The following is a 25609-nucleotide window of genomic DNA, read 5'->3' as shown; positions in this document are numbered from 1 at the left end:
GGCGAAGACAATCATTAATAATATTCCTCGTAAAACTGGTCTGTTCTTTGAGCCAGATAGACCTCCATACTAGCAGGGGTCTAAGACCAATAAGATCTGTGAGATGTTCCAGACCAACCTCCTGATGTATCAGGCTGGTAGAGGCAGAAGATGGTAAACAGAGGAGTTTTTTAATGAATTTATTTTCTTCAACTTGGAGTGATTGATGATTGCAGTGTCCCCATACCCCAGACCCGTAAAGGGCCAACGCAACACATCTATGGCGATAAATGTATAGCATATCAAATATGCGCCTTGAGCCCAGCTTAGAAGCAAATTTAAAAATTCCAAAAGCACTTTTACCCATTTTTCCTCTAACAGTCATTTCATGTGACCAAATGCCCCCGCTATTAAAAGTAATGCCTAAGTAACAAAAGCTATCAACCACTTGGATCAATTGGGCCTTTAATGTAAAGGGTCTTAGTTTTTTGACTTTCTTTCCGCAGGCCAAAATAAACGTTTTTGAATTATTAATCTTAAGTTTCCTCCCATTAATAAAGTCCTGAAACTTATCCATTAATTTTTTGCAACCCTAAAGGGGTTCTGGATAAGAGAACCGTGTCGTCCACGTAGAGCAGAACTGGGATTGATATACCCTCAGCGGACGGAACATCGGCATTAACTGTTCGCAATTCTGTTTCAATGGCATTAATAAAAAGGGAGAAAAGAAGAGGGGCAAGAACACATCCTTGCCTTATTCCGGACCTTACTCTAATGCTTGAGGTACATTCGCCCATGGGTCCAAAACGGATATTTGCAGACAGGTTACCATAAAGATGGGCCAAAAAATAGATGATTTCGGGGGGGGGGGGGCCATATTCAACAGGGTTGTCCATAGTAAGCCATGGTCAACCAGATCGAAAGCACTTGACAAATCCGCAAAACAGAGGAACAGCGAACCCTGTTTTGCACGCGTATATTTGCCTATAATGAGGTCTAGATTGATGCACTGTTCTATAGTGCCTAACCCCTTGCGGACACCAAATTGGGAGTCCGCTAGGATCCCATTCTCTTCAACCCATTCCTCCAATCGGATCAGTAGCACCCTACTCATTATTTTCATGGAGGAGTCGAGGAGGGAGATAGGGCGATAGTTCTTGGCTTCGCTCCTATCTCCCTTTTTATAGATAGGGATAATAATCGACTCTCCCCACGACTGAGGTGCAGAGGCCATGGCTACTGCGTTAAACACTTGGTCAACAGGGGACTCCATAATGTTACATCAGCCTTGTATAGGTCCACAGGGACCCCATCAGGGCCGGGTGCCTTCCCTCCCTTGCTACTTCGAATGGCACTATCCACCTCAGCAATTGTGATGTTAAGTGGTGTAGGAGGACCAGGGACTACAACCATATTACTCTCCGTAAAAGTCCCTCCCGGGTTAAAAATGCTGGAAAAATGGGATACCCAGTTTTCCTCACTTACTTGGGCCGAGAGCACTGGCGCTACTTCATCATGGAGAAAGGGACTATTAACAGTGGTCCAAAATAACTTAGTATCTCGGAGATCTACAGCCTTAGATAAATTGTCCCACGCTTCCTCTCTTAGCTCCTGTTTCCTCAGATTCAGGTGCATTTTATATGTGCTCCTTAGGGATCTAACCACTTCCTTATCCCTAGGTTTACTAACTAGGGTATTTTTTAGTTTTTGTAGGGATTTTGTACAAGCCCTGTTGAACCACCCTCTAGGGGCCCCTTGTCCCTTTGCCTTGTTCTTAGTCAAAATCTTTTTTGTGATTGCATTAATTAGTTCAAAGCTAGCCAATGTGCTTGTCGGACATGTATTAGGCTCAAGACATGATTCCACCTCCGGTAGGCATGCAGACACAATTTTAGCCAACAGTAATACCTCATTGTGTCTACCCCATTTAATCCTAGAACCGTTTGGCCTATGCGGGATTATATCCGCCACTATTCCATGGGGTACCACAGCCTTCTCCCCCCACAGAAACAGGTGTATAGTTAAACAGTTATGGTCACTGAGGGCCAAATCTAGTATTTCTGGCATAGTACACAAGGAATTTATACGTGCGGAGGCTATAAGATAATCTATAACAGTAGCAGAGTTCCTTCCCACAAAGGTTGGTATCGATTTGCCCTCACTATCTTTCTTTGGTGACAATATCCCGAGATCATATTTAAGCAAGAGTGTGTTGAGTGAGTCCCCATAGACCGTATGTATAAAGTGGGCCTGATTCTCTCCATCCTCCCCTCCATAGCCACACACCCTTGAGAAAGAGAAAGGGCACATATGGATATTAAAGTCTCCAGCCCACAAGATTTCAAAAGAAATACCAGTTTGCCCACACAAGTTTTCAACTGCCTCCTCAAGTTCATCAACCACTACAGAACTAGAGTGATTGAATACGTTATTATAGTGGTTAATTAATAAGACATTCCGACCACCATTATGTTGCAGCCATAATATCTGTGAGTGTGAGACAACTGTCATGTGTATTTTGACTCGTGCCGGAAAACTCACTGACAATAGAATAACCAGCCCACCTCTTGCTCTACCCATACTAGAGCTCAAAGCCGGGCAGTTATAGGCAACATAGCCTTCTTGGGCAATATCTTCGGTGGACCACGTCTCCTGGAGACAAAGGATATCAAATTTGGTGATAAATTCCAGCCAGCCCAAACAGTCCGTCTTATTATGCCACCCTGCGATATTCCAACTTATTAAATTATACCCATTTCCTGGGGTGCTTACTCCACCAACAATGTGTATTCTCTTCACAGGTGGTGGCAATGGCCCATTCGGATGTCTGACTGGAGACATGTTTATTACGTTCCCCACTACATCATCTCCATAAACAGTGCCCTCCATATTTGAGGTATGTAACCCACTTCCCTCATCCCCTGGACTCAAAAGACATCAGTCACAATCATCTAGCCCATTGAATATATCGAACCTATTGGAGTGGAGTGGTGTGGCTCACTGGTTAGAGGCGGCAGACCCGGGAGCAGAAGTCGGGCCGGGACCAGGGTTCAATTCCCGGCAGGGTCGTGGACCAGGGTCAGCGGACTCGACAATTCTCGCCACGGTGCCTACTCTAACCTGGGGTCCCACTCGGCAACTCTGGGCATTAGCTTGCCTAATCTCCACAATGGCCCCACCAACGCCGGGGATGCCTGGCTCCACCTTGGGGATTCCCAGTAGGGACCATCCCACAGGGAAAGCCAGGACGGGTTCCCCAGCGGTATACAGCGCCGGGATGCCCCTTTGCTGGGGCAGCTGTGCGCTTTACAAGTATACAACATTTACATCACATTTACATTGGTAGTCTCCAAAGGCGTGAATGGTTTTAGATGGTTCAATCTCCCATTGAATGTTGTATTATTCCTGGTAGGTACAAAATTCCAACCATATGGATCACGGGCCGATACATGTGGCTGGTTCCTGACATTATTCAGGGTCAAGGGGTGGATATTGAAGTGAGTCTGTAATTGTGGGTATTGTGGAAATAAGTGCTGGGATGGGAATACCACTGATCGCGGGTAAAAATATGTCAGTGGTCGGGGAATGATACGGTTGTTGGCATTTCCAGCAGGCCAATTTAATATAAACTGGACTGCTTCTTGGTCTCTAAAATTTACCACCACTATATCACCTTCGATGTCTTTAGGTCTTCCCCCCAACCATTGGAGGCGGCGAACATGAATGATGTCGCCACTGATATTACTTACAATTGGCCTATATAACCTTAGCCAGTGCATTATTTTATTTTTTAATTGGGCAAAACCTTCCCGCTTGTTCTCCTCCAGTTCAGGTACCCCTGTAAGAACTACCACGAAAGGCACTGCTTCCGGTGGGAGTTCTGGAAGAGGGGCCCTGTTTGGTCTCCCTCGAGTATGCCTGGAATTTTCTCCCTCCCTAGTTGGTATCCCCGAAGTTATTTTACCCAGACCCTTCGGCGGCCTTTTGGTTGGAATAGCTGGAGTCGGGTCAGGTTTATTGGTAGGTAATAAAAGGGATGGGTTGTGTTGCTTAAGGTTGTTATTATGTGGAGGGATCAAGGTCGTATTCGAGACAGGGATTGGGGCAGAAGTAGTAGGTTGAGTAGGTGGTATAATATTTTGCACGGTATTATTTACATCTGGCTTTATTGGAACTCCATTACTTGCCAGTTCCCGCTCTAATTTCCCTAAACGTTCCTCCACCTTATTCAATTTTTCAATGATAGCTAGGGAATAATTCCTGATTAGGTTTTCAATGCTATCCAGTGTGGTCAAATTATGGACTATAGGCGGCACGATATCTGTTGGTAGATGGTCAGTGTTAGCCTCGCAATCAATCTCTATAGAGTGTGGGGATGATGGAATAGGAGTAATTACTTCGGGTATAGCTATTGGAGCCTTAACACTCCCGGTGATGGACTTAGTTTTTTTCCCGAACTCAGTATGGCTCAGTTTCTGTTGTTGCGGTTCACCCCTTTTCCTCCTTTTTTTAGCAGGCGGTGGGCCAAAATTTGTAAGCGGTGAAATTTTTTTTTACCCTAGTTGGTAAATTTTTACAGGGCAAGGATGTAGGGGTAGTCAGAGACTCAGTTACTGTTGGAATGCTAATACAATTAGCTGATGACAAACCATTCACAATGGTCTTGGGGCAAGTACTAGCTGGCGGCGTAGAATCTCTAAATACAAGGGGTAGGCTATCCGATAAGAGTAAACAGTCATTACCATTTTGGCTCCCTTCAGTAGAGGCAATAACTGGTAGCGGTGGCTCAACCAGAGGCCTATTCTTCATACCTTCTATAGAGCGGCGGTGTTCTGCTCGCCGCTCTGCTAAAGCATTCTCCTTAGGAACGTCCGCAGCAGACTTAGTAAAATAATTGTCCAATGTTCCATTGAGGTTGCCCCCTAACCTATCCGACATGATAGGATCAGTGCTGGTCGATGACATTTGAAGGGAGCAAACACCCGTAGGCAAAAACAAAATAGACCTACCAAGAATATATACACAGGGGCATGAACAGCCAAGGGTTTGGGCCCAGTCCAGTCTCCTCTGGCCTCTGAGGGCCACAGAGGGCCCGCCCTTTGCCCCGGCTTCTCCCCGGGCGCTCCCGCGCAGCGGTTTCCTCTAACATTTAAATTGAGCAAGGGCGGGGGGCGTGACCGGCAGGGAGAGCGGCCTCAGGTGTTACGAGCAGGGACTCCTGGGAAGTTGAGTCCCTGCTATGCTACTCGCAGCCCTGCCGGTACAATGGAACACAGTTTGCTTCAGTCCCGAATGCCCCACAGCCCCGCAGTGCGAGGTGACGAAGCGGGACCCGCGAAGCGGGTCCGGCAAGGCGTCCAGCGGTTTCCTCGAAGTCGGTCTGGGCAGGTAGGAGCCTGTGCACAATCCACAAACAGCAAGGCGTTCCTCTCGCGTACCTCTCGCTATGGTTTCCCGCAGGCAGAGAGATCCAAGCAGGTTATATCTGGGCGGGGGGCGTGACCGGCAGGGAGAGCGGCCTCAGGTGTTACGAGCAGGGACTCCTGGGAAGTTGAGTCCCTGCTATGCTACTCGCAGCCCTGCCGGTACAATGGAACACAGTTTGCTTCAGTCCCAAATGCCCCACAGCCCCGCAGTGCCAGGTGACGAAGCGGGACCCGCGAAGCGGGTCCGGCAAGGCGTCCAGCGGTTTCCTCGGCCCTCGAAGTCGGTCTGGGCAGGTAGGAGCCTGTGCACAATCCACAAACAGCAAGGTGTTCCTCTCGCGTACCTCTCGCTATGGTTTCTCTGAAGTCTGATAGAGTCGAAAGGCCGTAGGGGAAGGCTGAGGATTATTCTCCGGATTCCTGACGCTCCTGCGGAACCAGCCTGGAAATCATTACAGGCGGCTTAGCACTCACTGTACAGACTGGGGACACGATGTATGTCTAGAGATGTCGAAAAACAAACCTTTTCTCATATATAGACCTTCGTGAAAGCCAACTCAGCAAAAACAGCCAAGCAGTGTCGTGTGCAGAAGCAGCAAAAGGAAAAATGGCGTTTAGACTTCGAACAAGCCATGCTAACTTAACATGCCTTCAGAAAGAGGCCCATAAACGATACAACATCCCCCCCCGCCCAAATGTTCGGGGAACACACTACACTCGAGCAAACATGATAGAACTCACATTTTAAGTTCGAGGAAGACAGATCCAAGTTCAGAAAGTTTGCCGAATCTGAAATTTAGGAGTGAAAACCCAAAATATATCAAATTTAGTGAATTTAAAACACACGTGGCTATGGTATAGGAAAACTTCTCAGCTATGTAATGAAAAAGCAAGATAAAAATTAAAAATATTCACGAGTTTAGCATGTGTCTATGAAGTAAAAAAATAGGTAATACTTCAGTCCAACAACGTGTAAGCACCAAATGTTGCAACTGCTTCCAACAAGAAGTTGTTGTTTTCATCCATAAACATTTCAGCCATCCAATTAAGCAAGGGGAAAGAACATTCATGTACCGGTTGCCGGAGCCTCTAGCATCATCAGAGGACAACTCGGGCTTACTTCAAGATAACTCCGATCCAGAAAGTCATTGGCCGCAGTCCAAATGTTCCAATTGCCTAGAACCCCATGTGCCGCTACGCAGGCCATAATCCCGGTACCCGAACAGTCTATTTCATGAGCAACTAAGGGACTCATTAGTAGATCAAAATCCAGATCAGGAGACACCGTATTGCAAAGGCACAAATCCAGGGCCCATTCGAATTCACAATCCAGGCAATGAAAAACAGGCTGCACGCACGTGAAGAAAGAAAACCGGAAGGTAAAACCATACGCTACAGTCGCCAAAGGCAGCACTCCATAGTATTCTAGCATCCGGTCACGCAGGTGGAGCAGCCGGGACTGAACGCCGGGGGGCACATACTGTGCATCCATTTTGCAATAGACATAATAAAAGCAGAATGCCGGCGCCCAAAGCTAGGAGCAAGGGGCAACCTCCAACGACACTCGAAAAAAAATCGCATGAAAAAATGAGGGGATCACACCGAATATAGTCTGAAATTAGGTCACAAGGCCAGAGCATACTACTTTAAAAAAAGGAGCCAAGCCAGTAGTCGACGAGGCATTCAAGATTGTGTGGATCAAAGCACCGAAGTGCAAGGGCAGGTCCGTGTTTAATAAGGCATTCACTTCTGTGCAAGTATTTGCAATGTGAAGGACGAATGTCTCATGCGCAGATGTAAGGAGAACTTCCTTCTGGGACAAAAGAGCTCTTATTCTGCTCATCTTGTTGAACTCTGCTTTCAAGGTAGGAATCGAGGGCCAGATGGAAGATTCAAGCCTGTCATGTGGAGGAGGGAACAACACATTCTTGCAACAAGTAACATGCTGGGAAACTATGTAAGCAATACCGGCGTGTAACCCACAACATTCTTCATTATTTAAAAATAAATAACTACCATTAGCAAGCAGTGTGAAAGTAGGTGTAATGGCCGGAACAGGGGTGCCTTTCAAAACACACGCCAAATTGGGTGCAAGGACATTACAAGAGCCGTGCAATTGAAGATTTCTGTATGTTCATGAATGGTCTGGTGTAGTGATGCAATCCTCGCCATTTAACAATACTTCTTTACTGTCCCTCAAACACCTGTAAGTGAATGGGAGGTTCCAAACTACATGAAGATATGCTCCCGCCAGGGGCTCAAATCTGCCTATGGCATAGTGTTTCATGCAATTCTCGAACTTAAAAAGAGAGGAGGGTAAGGTTATTAACCCGTGGATAAGCCACACAGTCGAATTCGCCTCTGCTACAGAAAAAGGCAACGGTTCTAATTTTTCAATATGCAACAGAGAAAACGTGGCATCTTTCATTGACATAAATTGCTGTTTTAAAGTCAAATTAAAAGGCAGAAATAACAAGCTCGTGTTCATGTAATCCAAAGGAACGCGACCATTCTTAAGTGTCTGCAAAGTCCAGGCAAACTGCATTAAAGAACGCAATTGATTTTGCCCATGATATAACACTGAAACATCTTCTTGTACAATATCAACCACAGATGACACAATATTATCTAAAGTGTAAATTCGACAAGAACTGGTGTTAATGCTATTGTCTACAACAGCAAGCACTTTTTCTAGATTAGCTTGATCTATAGCCCTAAGCCTAGAAGCAGCTTCAATTTGAGATAGTTTCCAAACTTCATTGTAAGCAGCATATATCCATCTTTTTGATCTGCCACCGCAGGGCCTTTTACAAAATCATTTAAATCAACAGTATCAGAGATCTTGGACAAATGTGACTTAACAGATGCTAAGGATGAATGTCTGAGCCAACACTGGCACAATTTGCCTACAGAATAGGTGGTGATAGAATGGTGAGCCTGGAAACGGGGATCAACTCTAACCGCGTGTAGCCAGGGGTCAGACCCAGAAAGCGGTGCTGGCAGGAATCCTCACTTTTTTGCCATAGCAACCAGCCCTGGGGACTAATGCTGGAAACATTAAAAGAGGAATTACTAAACAGTGCCTGAATCTCACTCAGGGGTGTACTGGTAAAATTATTCCAATGGGGGAATTCGCCCAAATCTGGAAAGGAAGGAGCATTCAATTTTTTAGATGTAGCCAATCCAAAGCATGTTATTTGTGAAATAGTATCATTCAGAAACAACATATGGTTCGGGATGAGACAAGCACAATGCAAAGCCTCAGTGCCTTGTACTTGCCAACTTTTAGAACCCCAAACAGATTTAAGATCAATAGTATCTCTCCACAGTTCATAGCCCCCAACAGCCAACTGGTCAATAAAGGACTTCGAATAAAGTAATTTGGTGTGGGTAAGTCTAACCATGGAAAATGACTCTCCAGTCAATTTAAAATAAAAAGCATTAGGGTTGGACTGATCAAAATCAGTAAAATAGGAAAACTTTTTAAGGAATGTTTTGGAACTGCCTTCTATTGGTGCGGGACAATCAGCCTGATTCATGTACGGGCCGTTTTGCGTGGCCCTAATAGCGAATCATAGCGACTCGCTATTGAGGACACGCAAAACGGCATTCATGTAGGAATTGCTAAATCAATAGCGATTCCTACATGTTCTCTATTTGCGAGTAGCAATTTGCTACTCGCAAAAAAAGGAATAACTCCCCATTCATTCCTATGGGCCAAAAGGCCCATAGGAATGAATGGGGAGTATCCCTCATTTGCGAGTAGCAATTTGCTACTCGCAAATCAGATAGCGATTTTAAGGGTGCCAGGGGTGTCCAAAGGACACCCTGTAGCACCCCTAAAATGCACAATTGAACAGGTGTTGCGCACACACATGTCCAAAGGACATGTGTGTGTGCAACATGCAACTTAGAAAAATGCTTTTAAAAGCATTTTTCTGAGTTTTTGCTATTTACCGAGAGGTCTGACCTCTCGGTAAATAGCGGCCCAAAAGTGCTAAATCGCAATTTTTTTTTGTGTCATGAATAGCATTTGAGGAATCTCTATTAGAGATTCCTTAAATGCCATTCCTCGCAAACATGCGAATTCTTAAATAGCGATTTTTGCATTTGGGATGATGAATACCAAATGCAAAAATCGCACTCGCAAAGGGCCAGATTCTCAGAATCTGGCCCTTTTGCGAGCGCTTTTAGCTACATGAATCAGGCTGAATGTTCCCACAGTGTGAAATTAATCATGCTTCGGAATGAGTCAGTCTTATGCAGAAAGTGATTGCCAAAATGTTGGTAACAGTACAAATCACCATAATTTGCGGACTCTAAATATAAATCTTCAACATCGAAGGCAGCATAATATTTCAAATCAGTAAATAAGGGTTCAACCGCCTTAACATCCCAATCATCAGAGAGAATATTTTGTTTAACCACATCCCCCATAGAAACACGGAATACATTGGAAACATTAATAACCTCTGTGGGACCATGAATCTGGAACTTTACAGCATCCCATAAAATCCCATCTAAAACGGGCCAAGCAGTTATATTAACAAAAGTCTGGTCCCTCTTCATGATGTGCGAAAAGGAGTGGGGAGCCAAAGTTCCATCAATCACTCAAATTGACGTTCTTTCTTCAACATAGTGTCCATTGATAAAACGAAAAAAATATACCATAAATCCTATGGACATGAACAAAAAAATAGCAATCAGCACCAGCCAAATGTAAATCCAAGGTGGGATCAAAAAATGTTTTTTAAACCAGGTAACAAAAATTTAAACTTTGAAGGGGTCCTTGATGTGGATGAGCCAGTGTCAAATGAAAAAGGGGATTGATTAGCCACACGAGTTTCCAAATCAGGCATAGACAAGTCAGTCGGATAAGTATATTCAGTGTCATTAAGAGGATCACCAGCAGGTTGATTCACTATAGGATTGGTAAGTGGACTCATTTCAATGGCAACATCAGGCCCGATGGCAAGATCCGGGCCCAAAACAGAGTGTCGCACCATTGCTGGACACAAAACCGCAGGCGTCATACTATACAGTATCGGCCACCCTGTGTGGTTTGACATGGTCAATTGAAATGTACCTGTTCCCCTTTCGTCCAGGAAGAGGAGGTAAAATGACTGTTCTTCTACCCTGCACACCAAGCACGGCAACTGGAGTTTGATAGAAAGGACCAAATTATTTTTTGTTGTCGATCTTCTCGCGGACCAGTTCTCCCACTTGGGGTAGCCAGCCGACTACCGGAATCTGCAACGCAGCTTCAGACGTGGAGGGCAAGTGTTCCTTTGCAAGACTGTCTCTGTTCTTTTGTAGGATCTGCAAAACATTAGAATGTTCGTCTACATCAAAGAATGCAGCTCCCGCCGCCATGTTTAAACCGTCAAGGTCTGGAACAAACATCTTGATGCCAAAGAGCATTTCGTATGGGGTCCGCCCACCCAGAGACCTTCTAGGGAGATTATTAAGTGCACGTTGTATGCTATTCAAGTGGGTGAGCCATTCTCTGCCAGCACCACACACCTTCGCTGTCAATGATTGCTTTAAGTCACGCTTCATTCGCTCCACAACACTATTGCCCTCAGGCCTGTATGGAGATGAAAACTTGACGTGGACCCCCAATGAAGCCATGGCATCCTTGTATGCCTTAGAGGCAAATGCTGGACCCTGGTCCGAATGGAAGGTGCCACATGCAAAAATTCCCACAAAGACACGCAAATCCCTTACGACAGTTCTGGCATCAGCGCTCCTTTGAGGCCACACCCACACAAAGCGCGTGCAAGAGTCAACTGCTACTAATATATACTTATACGCAGTATCAGAGAAGAAAGGACCGCAGTGATCCAAATAAACACACGCAAGTGGCTTATTAGATATGTACAACTGAGTTTGGGGCGGCGTGCAGCAGAAGAAGGCTTAATTTGCTGACAAATGTCACATTGAAGGACAAAATCACGTGTCTGTTTATACAAACCCTGCCAGCAATATCGTTGTTGTAGGAGAGATACAGTAGCAGATACGCTGGCATGCGCCGAAGCCATCCCCGCAAGGGCTGCTGTAATCAAAGCCTGTCTGCGGTCCGCGTTGGGAATCAGTCTGTCACCAACGTCGTTAATTCTCACATAAGGAACTTTATCTGAACTTAAGTGATAAGAGTACTTCGAAGGGAAACCCTTAGGATAATTACCTCTCTTCTCAGTCGTGGCAATAGCTGCCAAGAAGTCATCATCAATCTTACTTTTGGAACGTGTAACCACTGCCACTGCAAATGTTGCAACTGCTGTCTTCCGGACTTCATCCGCGAGACAGTTGCCAACAGCGTGAACTCCTACGGGCTGATGACCGAGAGTATGAATTACAAAAACGAGTGGGAGACGTTCTTTAAGTTCCACCACTTTAACCCAGATCATTTTATGTTTTATTATGCGACCTTTGGAGTCTTGATAATCATTTTGAGTCCAAAAGGGTAGATTGTCATTGAAAGACTGTACACATTAGTAGGAATCACTTACAATAAGAGTTGTCACACTGGGGTCCGCGTGCTCCAATGCAAGCATCAGAGCACGTAGTTCTGCTAATTGGGCGGTACAGTCCCCTAATGTCTGTGTATGCACGACATCGGACTTGAATTCACCATCCACCATTGTACCAACCACAATTGCACAGGCCGTGGAATACGCGTGTCTAGAACCCGTAGCCGCTTGGGCACTTCCATCAGTGTAAATGATACAACAAAAATCCTCCAGTGGGCGCATAGTCAGAGGAGCAGGATGAACAAACTCATAATGCAAAAACTGAGTCTGCAAAGAGGAATCGAAAACAAACGTTACATCAGGAGCTGTCAAAGATGTAGCCCGTTGTATCCACCGAGGCTGTAAAGCCTTGGAATTTGGCACACTGGCCTTCGTCACTGACTCTAAGGAAGGATACGGAGCAACAACCACAATGCGTTTTCCCTGCGACACTGCACTTTCCTTAAGAATCGCCATTTGCACTGCTGTCAAAACTTTTTCCACAGCGGAAACCGTAATTTGGCCGAAGTGTACAGGTGTGACTTGTAAGCAATAGGATCTGTCTCCCCCTCATTAAAAGTGAGGTACCTGAAACCCACCGCCCCTGGCACGATTCTTATCACCAGATTTGTGTGATTATCACGAGTCGACAAGAACTTAGATTCAAGTAGGTCAGCCTGCAAAGATTGCAAGACGGCAGAATGTTCCGCCAGCCAGCACGATTTGGAAAAAGTAGGTTGTATCAATGCATAAAGCAGCTTGATACGCTGGGCATATTCTGGAATGTATGTTCGTCCAAAATTTAGAAAGCCCAGTAAGGATTGCAACTTTTTCAGAGTTGTGGGAGCACGCAAAAGAGCGCATTTCTGCAAGAAGTGAGGAGCCAAGCCTCTACCTTCATTGTTGAGCTCGTAGCCCAGGAACAACACTGTGTATTCTGCAATGTGCGATTTCGCAAAATTGAATTTATAGCCAAAATTCCGCAAAACGGCAAATTATGCGGTCAACACGGCAGATGCGGCCATAATTCGACGTCTGTGAGATAAATGTCATCCACATACGAACATGCATCTGCGTCGAGCCTCTCAAGCAGAGAGACAATGCGGGCAGCAAAAACGCCCGGACTATTCTTGTAGCCCACGGGCAAATGAAGAAATTGGCGTTGTTTGCCACCACAGGTAAAACTCGTCCACTGTCCACAAAATGGGTACAAGTTATGGGCAAAGAATCCATTGGAAATGTCAAGCGTAGTTTTGAACCTTTTACTCACTAGACTATCCACTAAAGCAGAACTGTGAGTATTCTGCACCGCACACGTACGACAATGTGAGTTTAAGTGGCGGTAATCCAATACCAAACGGTACGAGCCATCCGGCTTGGTCACAGTAAAAAGCGGGTTATTCATCGGAGACACAGATGTTTCAATTGCACCTTGAAATTCCAATTGTTCGAGGATTTCGGCTACAGAGCCTTTCGCCTCACGCCTTATGGGGTATTGGGGTTGTGGCTGTGGCATCGACCGCAAAGGGATCTCATGTCGAGGGGAAAATTTGTCCCATCCACAATGAGTACGGTTCAACGCCGGCGCAAGCGCCTTAGCCCAATCTTCTGCAAACTGCAGCGCCTGCTCCTTCGGCACAGTGTGCGCGAAAGCGTTGAGGATCACCTCCTCCCCTTGTGGAGCGGCCAAGACAAACAGAGGGGGCCAGTCGACCTCCGCCAACAAAATATCATAAGTAGTCGTCAGATTCTCCCAAAAGACCCCTTGTATGGTACGTTCTATGTCACCTTCAATTACAAGGACTATTTCATGAAGTCTGTCAGGGGGAGCCACTCTAGTGTCTGCTGTTTCAACTACAACAAAGGTATCAGTCGCTGTCACCTTCAGTAGTGAACGCAGCGCCTCTCGAATGATGGTAATCTCATCCGCGCTGTCCAGCAGGGTCAGCGTCCATGTCAGATTCTGAAGCTGCGTTCTCACTATCTGTGGCATATCTCGCTGTTACAGCAGCAACTTTCTTCTTCTGAAACTGGGGTCTTTGGCGCGGTGACTGGTCCTGCTTGCCTTTTCCGTCAGCCTTACGAGGCTGCTCACAGCTCTGTTGGGCACCTTGACCGCTGCCGCCGCCTCCTCCACCGGTGGTTGTTACCGATGTTTCCTGCAAAGAGCGAGGAGAACCTGAAACCTATCAGGCGACTTAATAGTACTGCGGTCGCGCAAATCATATTTACGCTCAACAGGGCAGGTGTAGGTGAAGCGGGACGGGAACCCTTTTTCTGCTGCTGCTGCTTCTCCTGTCTTTTGGGCGGTCATCCTTATCAGATGACCCTTGCTGAGCTTGCTGTTGCTTTTCTTTCTTCGCGAAAGGCTTAACACCTAAACTATTACGGCCCACGGTCTTATAAGCCTCCGTAATAATTTTCGGCAACTGACGGAGTTTGTCGGCGTCGGGAACCTCGCGTAGAGCATTAGACTTGGAAACTTACAGCATCCCCCTTGACATTAGCAAGGACAAGATCACGTACCATATCAACGCTCCCACGAGGCGCATTCCCAACTCCACTGCAGCCTCTGGCCCGTGCTCATCCTGAACACGCTTGATAACAGTGGGCAAAACAGTCATTGACGGGGTGCCAAAGCACTTTGTGTAGACCGCTGCAAAAATCACCCCCCAAGTTGTACACACAGTTACGTCAGGCACTAAGTCTTTCTGCAAGCTTACCGTTAAAATCCTGTGTTTCTCAACAGGACTAGTATTCGGGAACACTACCTCCAGTTGGTCAAATTTCTCGGCAAGCCAAAAAGGCATCTCCTCCTAATCTTGAGGACGCTTGCCCATGACCGCATTAACCATGACGGACTAAGCTTGAGTCCGCCACCGCCACCTGGATGCGCTGCACCAAGACAATACTAGTACGCACAACTGGGTTGTAATCCGAATAGGAAACCTTTGAGAATTAACAAGCTTGAAACAACCTGTGTAAATATAGGTAGGTTTTTTATCCGTCACTACCGTCAACCGGAAACGATAGTGAGGGGGTTGTAGACTGATAAAAGCACTACTCAAGTGTCTCACAATAAGACCACACTCGTTGGCTGCGCCATGTAACAGGGATTCTGCGCAAACACAGAACTGTGCACAGAGACTAAGGCCATCAGTGAATTAGGGTGTGCCAAACTCACCTTAGTACCCAAAATCCCCTACCAGACTAGCAATCAGTGTCACATTAGCTCTTTGTCCTATAGCAAAGAAACCAATGATTAGACAACCTAGAACATGCGACTTAGGACCATCTCAGGAGTGGTGGGAAGTGAGAACACTCTTTTGTTATACGCTCATACAAGTCCACAACAGGAGTAAAATAGAGACACGGTAAGGTTAAAATGTTTATTTTAACGACGTGATCTCAAGCGCAGTATTTTAATCAACATCAGCATACATATGGATAATAATAATACGGACAGCATGGTTACAATTCCGTACAATACAAAAGGAGGAATTATGTTACAATGATAGTGCAAACAGGTGATGAAAAGCGCCTATTTTAAGCACCCTCCCTATCTAGAAACTATGTATTATAAAATTATAGAAGGTCTCAAGCTTTCTTAGGGGGACCCCATTTACCTGTCCGCTCAGTAAGTGTAAATTACATCAGGACCGGTTAGTCTATCTGCATGCGCGGAATCTTCCAAGTGTGTGCAATTCTGGCAAATGTGCTATGATAAAGGCGCCAGAATCCTACTCGGCTTGCAGCTGCCAAATTGTTGTGTCTAGAATGTGTTACACGGACACGCCGATAAACAGGCTTGCACGTTATGATAACCTTGGCTGCTTAGCACTCACTGCACAGACTGGGGACACGATGTATGTCTAGAAATGTCGAAAAACAAACCTTTTCTCATGTATAGACCTTCATGAAAGCCAACTCAGCAAAAACAGCCAAGCAGTGCCGTGTGCAGAAGCAGAAAAATGAAAAATGGCATTTAAACATCAAACAAGCCATGCTAACTTAACATGCACTCAGAAAAAGGCCCATACACCACACGACAGGTGTAGTAGCAGAGGTTATTGTTTTTTTAAGGAAAGGGCACAGGAAATACAGTCAATAATATTTTTCTTTTCTAAGAGAGCCGATGAAGAGGAGCTTGAGTTTATTCATAGTTTTACTCAAAAGCGGAGATCACGCTTCTGCTACGGTGGAGTCAGTGCCGCCGCCGTCATGGAGCAAGCTCTACATTCAAGGCAAGGGAAAACATATTCTAATATAGTAAGCCTATCACAGAGAAAACCCACAGAATTCTGGTGATGCACTTCTGCCCAGCAAGGGTGAAAAAGATTAGAAGCACCCAATCAACTGCTACAAACTGCAAACTTCCCGATTATGGGGCAGTTCGAGTCATTTCAGTGGAGTCATTGTGCACTATATTTTCCTGATAATGGAGAGCAACATGAACTGAGAAAAACTGAAACTATTTTCCTGTTTACCTTCAAAGCAAATTTGGGAGCTTTTATAGCCCAATTTCACTGGGCAATTGAGAAAAGCATAAAATCCACCTGTTACATGGAATATTGAAAACACAAGCTACAGTATCATCTCCAATGAAACCTTCAATCAATAAATCAATCAATCAGTAGATTTGTAGAGTGATTTTTGTCACCCGAGGATATCCTGGCTCTGGAAGGGCCCTGTTGATTAGCCAAATGGCCAGGTCTTCAGGGATTTTAAGGACTCTGGAAGAGATGGGGAGGTCGGTAGATGAAAGGGTAGCTTGTTGCATATCTTCGTTGCTAGGTAGGAGAAAGAGCAACGTCCTCATCTGCTACGTCAGAATTATGGGGGAGGAAGGAGAGCTAGAAAAAGGGATGCAGAGCGAGGGTGTCTGGTGGGCTGATGGAAGTTCAGGCATGGTTCAAGTAGGCAGGTCCGCAGTTGTGTAGAACCTTGTATGCATGGGTCTTTTCTGTACTGGGAACCAGTGTAGTTCCCTGAGCTGGCTGGTGATGTGGGTTTGTCTAGGAAAGTCCAGGATAAGTCTGGCTGCGGCATTCTGTATGACCTGTAGCCATCGTCAGTAGGTGAGCAGCAATCCCTGTGCAGAGTACTGCCATAGACCAGTCGGGTGGAGAGAAGGGCTTCGGTGATGGCGCGTCTTGAGCTTTGGAGTAGCCATTTGAATATCTTACAAAGTATGCAGAGGATGAAGCAGCAGGCAGAGGAGAAAAAGTTGACCTTAGTCGTCATGGTTAGCTTGTTGTCCAGAATGATGCCTAGGTTCCTAGCGTAGTCAGTGGGGGTAGGAATAGGTCAGAGTTCTGAGGGCCACCAGGATGCATATCACGGGGAGCTTTTGGTTCAGGACATCAGCTTCAGGCATTTGTCCTTCATCCAGTTGGCGGCGTCTGTTTTGCAGTTGTGGAAGTTGATCGTGGTGTTGGTGGTGTCTCGGAGAGATAGAGGATGAGTTGTGTGTCACCTGCATAGGATATAATGTTGAGTCCGTAGGTTTTGGTAATACTGGCAAGGGGTGTCATAAAATTGTTGAAGAGGGTGGGGCTGAGCAAGGATCCTTGGGGTACTCCACATATGATTTCCTTGTGTTCGGGGGTGAAGTGGGGAAGGTGGACTTTTTGTGTCCTTCTGGTGAGGAAAGAGGCGTTTCATCTGAGAGTGGCTCCTTGGATGCCTATGTTGTGCAGCCTTTTAATGAGTGTGTGGAGGGAGACCATATTGAAGGGTGCCACAGACCCTCATCGGTCGAGTAGTGCTTAGATGTCATGGGTAACCCTGAAATGGGCTGTCTCTGTGCTGTGGTTGCTAAAAAAATTCAGATTGGGAGGAGCAGAGCAGGAGGTTCCGTTCCAGATGTGAGGAGAGTTGTTGGCTGATGGCATTTTCTAATACTTTGGCAGGGAATGGGAGCAGAGTGATTAGTTGCAGTTGTGAGTTCGCTGGCATCTGCCAATGGTTTCTTTAGTGTGGTGTTGACTTCTGCGAGCTTCCAGTCCCTGAGGAAGGTGGCCATGGCAATTGAGATGTTGAAGAAGGTGGCAAGTACGTGGCTGATTCTGGTTTCGTCTAGGTTGAAGCTTTAGTGATGGCATGGGTCGGTTGTAGCCCCTGAGTAGACGGAGTTCATGAAGGAGGAGGTGTTCTGTGGGCCGAGCTGGCTCCCTTAGGTTAGTCAGATGTCTGTGGTGGTAGCCGTGTCATTGTTATGTTGGAAGACGTCATTGGCGATTGGCTGGGGTTTGAAGTATCTGTAGATGTTAGCAATCTTGTCGTGAAAGAAGTTTGCAAGGTTGTCGCAGAGTTCATGTAAGAGGGTAATGTTGCTTGTAATATCTGAGGGGTTGGAGAATTCTTTTACGATGTTAAAAATCTCTTCGCTGTTATTGGAGCTTGATTTGTTGAGTGAGGCTTAGGCCTTTTTCTTTGATTCTCTCAACTGTGGTAGAAGTTGAGAGCTGTCTTGAAGGCAGTCTTGTTGGTCATGTCTTTTCTGGCACCCCATCTCCTTTCATGTTGTTTACAACATCGTTAAGCTTTTCCAAGGTCTTCAGTTGAGAAGTGTGGCTCAATGGTTAGAGCGGCAGACCCTGATGCAGAGGTCTAGCCCGGGACCAGGGTTCAATTCCCCGCCTCGGCGGGTCTTGAGCTAAAAAATTCCACGGACCTGATAATTCTCGCCTCGGTGCCTATTCCAATCATGGAGTCCCACTCTGCAACTCTGGGCAATAGCTTGCTTAATCTCCATAACGGCCCCTACAACGCTAAGGATGCCTGGCCTCCACCTTGGGGGTGCCCTGGAGTGGACATCTCACAGGGAAAGCCAGGATGGGTTCCACAGCGGTATTCGTACAAGCGCCTTGAGACCCTTGCAGGTGAGTAGTGCGCTATACAAGTATCAATTTACATTTTAGTGGACCAGCTAGCCTGCTTGGTGAACCTTCTGTAGGTGTTGTTTCCGATGTGAGCAACACTGTTGGCGCAGTTGGTGATCCAAATGTTGAAGTTTCTGACTTTCTGGTGTCAGTTGTTGGGGATTTTGTGGATGGTGTTGAGGGAGCTGATCCAAGTGTCATTTGAGATTTTGCTCCAGCTGCGGTGGGGGGCATTAGACAGACTCACAGACTCGGGCGAATATCCGAGAGCAGGTGATGTTGAAGTGGACGAGAGAGTAGTAGTATGTCCACGGGAGTTTTGCGGTGTGGCTGTACTTGATGGTCGCTGGAGGTAATGATAGGTTCTAGCGTATGGTTTGCAGTGTCATGGGGTCGTGGATGAGTTGGGTGAGTCCGATGTTGTTCATGCTGTCAAGGAGGTTAGCAATGTTGATGTAATTGTGGTCTTCGAGATGGAATTTGAGGGCGTCGAGGAAAATATAGTTGTTGGAGTCTATGGAGAGGGGGTGATTAAATTTCAGAAGACTGGACGTGGAGGACGGTAGGAGAGGGTGCCCCCGATGGTGGTTTCGCTGTCTGTTTGGGGACAGAATTTGAGGTGTTCTATGGCCGGGGTGATGTTGTCAGTTATCGTGGTGCATTTGATGGATTCCTTGTGTATGATGGCAATCCCTTCACCAGGCTTGTTGATGTAATGGGTAATCATGTATCCTTGGGGTATGGTGGTGGAGATGTCGGGCGCAGAGGTGGGGTCGAGCCAGGTTTCAGTGAGGAAGATTACATCACGTGTTAGGGTGGAGATGAGGTCCCACATAGTGCGTGTTTGTCAGGAATGGCTCATGCAAGTTGGTATTTTTGTTCAGGTGGGGTCTGTGGTGTGCTCAGGCTGGGGCTGGTTAGTGGGCTGGTGCGTGTGATGTGGCAGGTTAAGTGGTAGTGGATGCAGGTGAAAGGTCCTATTGTGGAGCATGGGTCGGCATGGTCACAGTACTTGTGGCCGACCGGGGTCAAGGAGGTAGAGCTTTGTAATGATGTACTCGGCGGGGGCTAGAAGTCGAGGCCCTAGTTGCGTTCCAGGTGTGGAGCGGTGCAGATAGGCTTGCTTTTGGCGTGCCCGCTAGGCAGATGTGCTACGGCCTGCAATAAGTAGTTCCTGGGGTGAGTGGAGCTTCTGTTGGTGGGGAGAATGGTGAGCAGAACCAAACCCGGGCTGCGGCGGTGTCACTGGATCAGGCTGAAACAAGCAGGAGCTGCAGGCCACAGGCAAGCGATATGCCCAGGTGCTTACTAGTATGGCAGCGCTGCAGCCTGGATTAAGTAGGTCCTGGGGTGAACAGAGCTTCTGTTGTCGAGAAGAACGGTGAGCAGGAAAACAGGCAGGAACAAACAGGCAGCGGCTGTGTCACTGGATCAGGCTGGAACAGGCATGAACTGGAGGCCACAGGCAAGTGGCAGGATAGGTGCCCATTCTTAAGCATGACACAAACATGCTTTTATTCATTTAAAAAACGGGTTTAAAATTTCAAGGGCAAAAATAACAACAGCAAAAATAAATACAACTGTTTAATATTTCTAACCAGCGTGGACGTAAATAAGCTAAACAGCACCAAGAATGCGAATACTAAAAATAAGTGAGGCTTGTAAAAAAAATAACAGTTAATAGTAAATGTCTCCCAAAAAAAGGACAAACTTTCAATTCCTCTCACAGAAAAATTATAACATAAAGAAAATGTGAAAACAGTGACAAACATGTAAAATGCAATGGTATTTTAATAGTACACAATTTCAAAATTTCTCCACTAACTCTTTGAATAGGACAGTAACTGATATTTCTGTGCTAGGCTTCAATTTGTCGAATGAACCAATACCATCCGGCAGTTCAGGTCGATAGCAATAACTACATGGATACTGTGGGGTGAACCAACTACTGCAGTGCACAGCAGGCAAAAGGGCCATCCACAGTCAGTAAAACAAATGAGTCTACAAGCTCCAGTCTTGACCAAAAAAACAGAATGAGTGGGCCTTAAGTTTAGCGCATCTCCAAGGAGTGGGTGCAGCAGGATCAGGCAGCTTCTGAGTCTTGGAGGGTGATGCACGCAGAAGCTAGAAAGTGATGTCAATCAATGAAAGGTGGTATAGAAAACAGCAGTTTTGGTAAAACGCCCTAGGGAATCTCAGCAGTAAAGGGCTGACCCAGAGAGCCTCAGGGATTTGGTGCAAGTTTCTTCATTTTGAAGGGGTTTGAGGAACAAAGACAATTTAGGAATAAAGTGGGAGATTGAATAGAGCCTAGATTTACCCAGCCTCCTGGGTCCACGACTATGCCATTTCTCAACATTATGACATATATTTCAAGACCTACTTTGTAAAAAGGAAGTACACATACTTTGTCCTTTAAGTTAGCTACCATCACTATTTTTAGGGCAATATCCTCCACGCTAGTAGGATAAAAATAAGTAAAAGAATCTAAGTACAAGCATTCAAGAGAAAACATTAAAAACATATTTACCGCATTTTTAAGTTTCCTGTTTTCTATCCTTAATGCCTCATTTTCTTGCACCTAAAGAAAAAGTTCCAAATTCATGAGCTATTGAGATATATGTTTAACACTTCTGATTGTAATTACTTTAAGAGGACATCCACTGAACTCAGTGACATGACAGGAAAATGGTTAAAGTTACATTTGGAGGCTCATAAAACACAACAAAAAATGTTTACGCCAATGGGGCACTTCAGTCCTGCCTGTTTGTTACACCTGCTTACTCCTCTAATAAGTAACATCTGGGGGAAATTTTTGAACAAAAATAAAACAAAGTCCATTCTTCCAATTCTATACACATACACATACACATACACACACACGCCAAACATCCATCAAAAAAGTGCCTGCTATGGAAGAGCCCACAAGCCGTGCCGCTCATTCAAACTTTAAGTATGCAGCCCATGATTAAGTGCTTTCAAAGCACGAAACGCGTCGGGGAGCAGAACTTCATTTTTCGGAAATCATCACGCTTTTACCTGTTGCAGTGCTTTCATTAAAGAATATTTCAGCATATACTTACTGGCTTGTGGGCTCTTCCATAGCAGGCACTTTCTTGGTGGATGTTTTGGCGGTTCGCCTGAAACGCGGAGGAGCCCAGCTGTGCATACAGACCTGCTGGAGTGCCAAACGACCCTCTGGCATCAGGACACCGGTTGCTGTTTGGTGAAAGAATATACCGCTGCTACAGTGAGAAACTGATGTGCACAACCAACTCAGGAGTTATTGACATTTTTTCAGTTGAAAGAACGGCATGCAGCCCACTGGGGTCAAACTACACTATAGGATCAGGAGGCCTTTGGTGGCAGCCACGCCCACTAGGGCGGGATTCGTGAAATTAGAGATGAAATAAATGCGCTGTGCCTCTCATTCAAACTTTAAGTATGCAGCCCATGATTAAGTGCTTTCAAAGCACGAAACGCGTCAACTTCATTTTTTGGAAATCATCACGCTTTTAACTGTTGCAGTGCTTTCATTAAAGAAGGTTTCAGCATATACTTACCAGCTTGTGGGCTCTTCCATAGCAGGCACTTTCTTGATGGATATACATATACTTTGTCGAAAGACTTTGTCATTTTCTATCTCGGCATGGATAGCACTGTCTAATCCTATGCTTAAAAACTTTGATAGAAAAACAGACATTTGAGGTGAGCAGATCTAGAGTGTCGCTGGTGTTAAGAGTGCTCTAACATGAGCTGCTTTCCACCTAAACTGAGACCTACCCAGAGTTCTCTCCTTCTTTTTTGCATAATTTATGCGTCACTCTATGCCTGAAAGGGTTTTGTTTTGACTTAATACTGGGTGCTCCCTTGTGTCTGGACAAAGCTATACCTCTCTGAAGAGCTCTAATTAGAGCGAAACACTGTGTCAGGGGTTGCTTTTAATCATTTCAGGTTGGCTTGAGTTGGTATTTTACCAATTCAAAGCTGTAATATTGTGCCTGGAGTGATAAATGGCTTTTGTTATTTGACAGCTCGGCAAGGACTGCACTGTACTAGTCCTATGCTTAAAGACTTTGCTGTTTAAATGGCGAAAGACTTTGTCATTTTCTATCTCGGCATGGATAGCACTGTCTAATCCTATGCTTAAAAACTTTGATAGAAAAACAGACATTTGAGGTGAGCAGATCTAGAGTGCCGCTGGTGTTGAGAGTGCTCTAACATGAGCTGCTTTCCACCTAAACTGAGACCTACCCAGAGTTCTCTCCTTCTTTTTTGCATAATTTATGCGTCACTCTATGCCTGAAAGGGTTTTGTTTTGACTTAATACTGGGTGCTCCCTTGTGTCTGGACAAAGCTATACCTCTCTGAAGAGCTCCAATTAGAGCGAAACACTGTGTCAGGGGTTGCTTTTAATCATTTCAGGTTGGCTTGAGTTGGTATTTTACCAATTCAAAGCTGTAATATTGTGCCTGGAGTGATAAATGGCTTTTGTTATTTGACAGCTCGGCAAGGACTGCACTGTACTAGTCCTATGCTTAAAGACTTTGCTGTTTAAATGGCGAAAGACTTTGTCATTTTCTATCTCGGCATGGATAGCACTGTCTAATCCTATGCTTAAAAACTTTGATAGAAAAACAGACATTTGAGGTGAGCAGATCTAGAGTGTCGCTGGTGTTGAGAGTGCTCTAACATGAGCTGCTTTCCACCTAAACTGAGACCTACCCAGAGTTCTCTCCTTCTTTTTTGCATAATTTATGCGTCACTCTATGCCTGAAAGGGTTTTGTTTTGACTTAATACTGGGTGCTCCCTTGTGTCTGGACAAAGCTATACCTCTCTGAAGAGCTCTAATTAGAGCGAAACACTGTGTCAGGGGTTGCTTTTAATCATTTCAGGTTGGCTTGAGTTGGTATTTTACCAATTCAAAGCTGTAATATTGTGCCTGGAGTGATAAATGGCTTTTGTTATTTGACAGCTCGGCAAGGACTGCACTGTACTAGTCCTATGCTTAAAGACTTTGCTGTTTAAATGGCGAAAGACTTTGTCATTTTCTATCTCGGCATGGATAGCACTGTCTAATCCTATGCTTAAAAACTTTGATAGAAAAACAGACATTTGAGGTGAGCAGATCTAGAGTGTCGCTGGTGTTGAGAGTGCTCTAACATGAGCTGCTTTCCACCTAAACTGAGACCTACCCAGAGTTCTCTCCTTCTTTTTTGCATAATTTATGCGTCACTCTATGCCTGAAAGGGTTTTGTTTTGACATATATATATATATCAATCATATTTAACAGTACTACACCCAGTCATCAGTGTCTGGCAACATTTTGCAGCTACAGCGCTTCTCTGCTCCCATTTAAGTTGATAACTCTGCTTGCATTCACTCATTTTTACTATTATCCTTCTCAGCCCCCTCTTGTTCCCTAACATTGTTTCCGTATTTTACCATGTTTGCTTTTTTGGCATTTTACTCCATTCTGTTCCTGTGCTGTGACTATCAAACTCCAGGGTGTCCTCTGGATAAGGGTCAGTATCATGCTAGATACTGTTCTCACAATCATACCTTCTGTCCTTGCTGCTAGAAAGAAGCTGATGCTTTAAATGTTTACTACTACCCAGTGTGCCTAACACATTGAATTAATGTGTGAAAGTATTGATCTGTGCACTCCCCTGATTTATCCAGGTAACTCGACAGTTTTCTAGTTGGGTGCTCATGGGGTATCGCTCACTGATCCAGAGCATCTTCAACTATGCCCACTGTTCAATTGCATAGAACAGATGCATTGTCCCCCTGGCATTCGTTGGTGCCCCGGTAGAGGTTCAATCGCTCCTCAATTTTTCTCACATCCAAAGTCATGCCTATGAAAAACAAACAATCTGTGCAACACACACATTTCAACATGGCCACCGTCTACGGACGCTTTAATACACGCAGTATAGTCATTGAGGGATCGTAATAGACGCACTCAACATCGCGTTCTTTCAAAAAACATGACGAACCACTGTAGATGCCAAATCCCATCTAGGAGAATGTGAATTGGGCACGCTCTTGAATTATGAAGTACGTTTTGCATGAAGGGAACACGGCTCTGATGTTTTGCTATTCTATTACAGGACTGGAGGCTTCAGATTATGCTTCTCTATTCTTTACTGCAAAATCACAGCAGCCAATAAAAACATACAATTAGTTTAGAATAACTACATTGCCCAAGATGCTTTCTCATAAGCCACGCCTCCACAGCCCATAAGAGCCGTCTGCACAGTCTATAATCCTCTTTCTTTGCAGGGAACTAAAATTCCAGGAATAAGCGTGAAGTTCATAACGTCCTCCAACGTGGAAGAATAAACCAGGAATTCTTCAAACATAAGCTCTAGCGAGCATCCATCTCTCAATCAGATATCTTATCCGATCCTGAAACAAAGGGAAATGAAAAACCCGTAATCACTGTATAACAAAACAGGTGATACGTTGCTGCACGTGACGTTCCACAGCAGGAGGAGCAGGAGCCGCCGAGCTGAACGCCGGAGCCGGAGCCGCGAAAGGGACGGAGCCGTGAAAGCATTGTACGGCGGTTTGCAGCGAGTCAGAGCTGCGGGAGTTGTCTTGCAGCGGCCAGAAGCCGGCCAGAAGCCAGAGCCGCAAGAAAACCGCCGAGCAGCGGCCGGAGCCGCGAAAGCCACTCAGCAGCGGCCGGAGCCGCGAGAGTCTCCTGAGAGTCTCCTGCAGCGGCCGGAGCCGCGGAAAGAAAAAAAAAAATCACCACCTTGCAGCGGCCAGAGCCGCGAAAGCCTTCAGCAGTGGCTGGA

General features: G+C 45.6%; 1 protein-coding gene across 7 annotated transcripts in view; it reads right to left on the bottom strand.

The window, feature by feature from the left end:
• Nucleotides 1–25609, bottom strand: part of LOC144798645 (uncharacterized) — a 657474-nt gene that overhangs the window by 477473 nt on the left and 154392 nt on the right. For 4 of the 7 annotated variants that reach the window (XM_078669622.1, XM_078669623.1, XM_078669624.1 and 1 more), the window contains one exon: nt 21332–21382. The exons of the other annotated variants lie outside the window; for them this stretch is intronic. In XM_078669622.1, coding sequence (XP_078525748.1) covers nt 21332–21382 — 51 coding nt within the window. The remainder of the gene's footprint in view (nt 1–21331; nt 21383–25609) is intronic. 7 annotated transcript variants of the gene reach the window in all.

Source organism: Lissotriton helveticus, chromosome 12 (assembly GCF_964261635.1).
Source record: "Lissotriton helveticus chromosome 12, aLisHel1.1, whole genome shotgun sequence".
Taxonomy (NCBI): Eukaryota; Metazoa; Chordata; class Amphibia; order Caudata; family Salamandridae; genus Lissotriton; species Lissotriton helveticus.
This window is presented reverse-complemented; position numbering and strand designations above follow the sequence as displayed.